Below are 498 nucleotides of genomic sequence, written 5' to 3' on the forward strand. Positions count from 1 at the left end.
AGGAGAAACGAGGAGACATCATCCGTGTCCTGGATTTCATTGAAAACAACATCCAAAAATGTAAAGAAAATGAGCAAGCCAAAACAAGGCGCTGAGAAGATTTACCTCATAAGCCAAAGACTAAAGCCTATCAACAATAGCACTTCCTTCAACAAACACAATTAAAACAACTAATTATTTTTACCTTTGAATTATTAAAACATTAAAGAAAGAAAAATACTTATTTTGAAATGTTTTTCATCTTTACTTATTATTGTCATTATTATTAAAGCAGTGCAGCTGGCAGAATCGTTACCACATTAGGCAGCAAAATGCTTAGCAGCATTTCATCCATCATTATGCTTTGAGTTCAAATCCTGCTGAAGTTGACTTTGTCTTTTATTATTTTGGAGTCAATAAAAGAAGTACCAGTTGGGCACTGGGTTTGATATAATTAACTTGCTCCTCCCCTGAACTTGCTCCACTCCCAAACTTGCTTCTCCCCTGAACTTGCTTCTC

At 35.3% G+C, this 498-nt stretch overlaps 1 protein-coding gene across 2 annotated transcripts in view; it reads left to right on the top strand.

Annotated features, from left to right (window-relative positions):
• LOC106873466 (uncharacterized) overlaps window positions 1-231 on the top strand; it is a 57,861-nt gene extending 57,630 nt beyond the window's left edge. For both annotated transcript variants that reach the window (XM_089348781.1, XM_089348788.1), the window contains exon 7: window positions 1-231. This exon is cut by the window's left edge and continues 81 nt beyond it. In XM_089348781.1, the coding sequence (XP_089204907.1) occupies window positions 1-95 (95 nt within the window). In that variant the 3' untranslated portion in view covers window positions 96-231.
• Window positions 232-498: the final 267 nt, after the last annotated feature.

This window comes from Octopus bimaculoides, chromosome 1 (assembly GCF_046866305.1).
Source record: "Octopus bimaculoides isolate indiv1 chromosome 1, ASM4686630v1, whole genome shotgun sequence".
NCBI classification, from domain to species: Eukaryota; Metazoa; Mollusca; class Cephalopoda; order Octopoda; family Octopodidae; genus Octopus; species Octopus bimaculoides.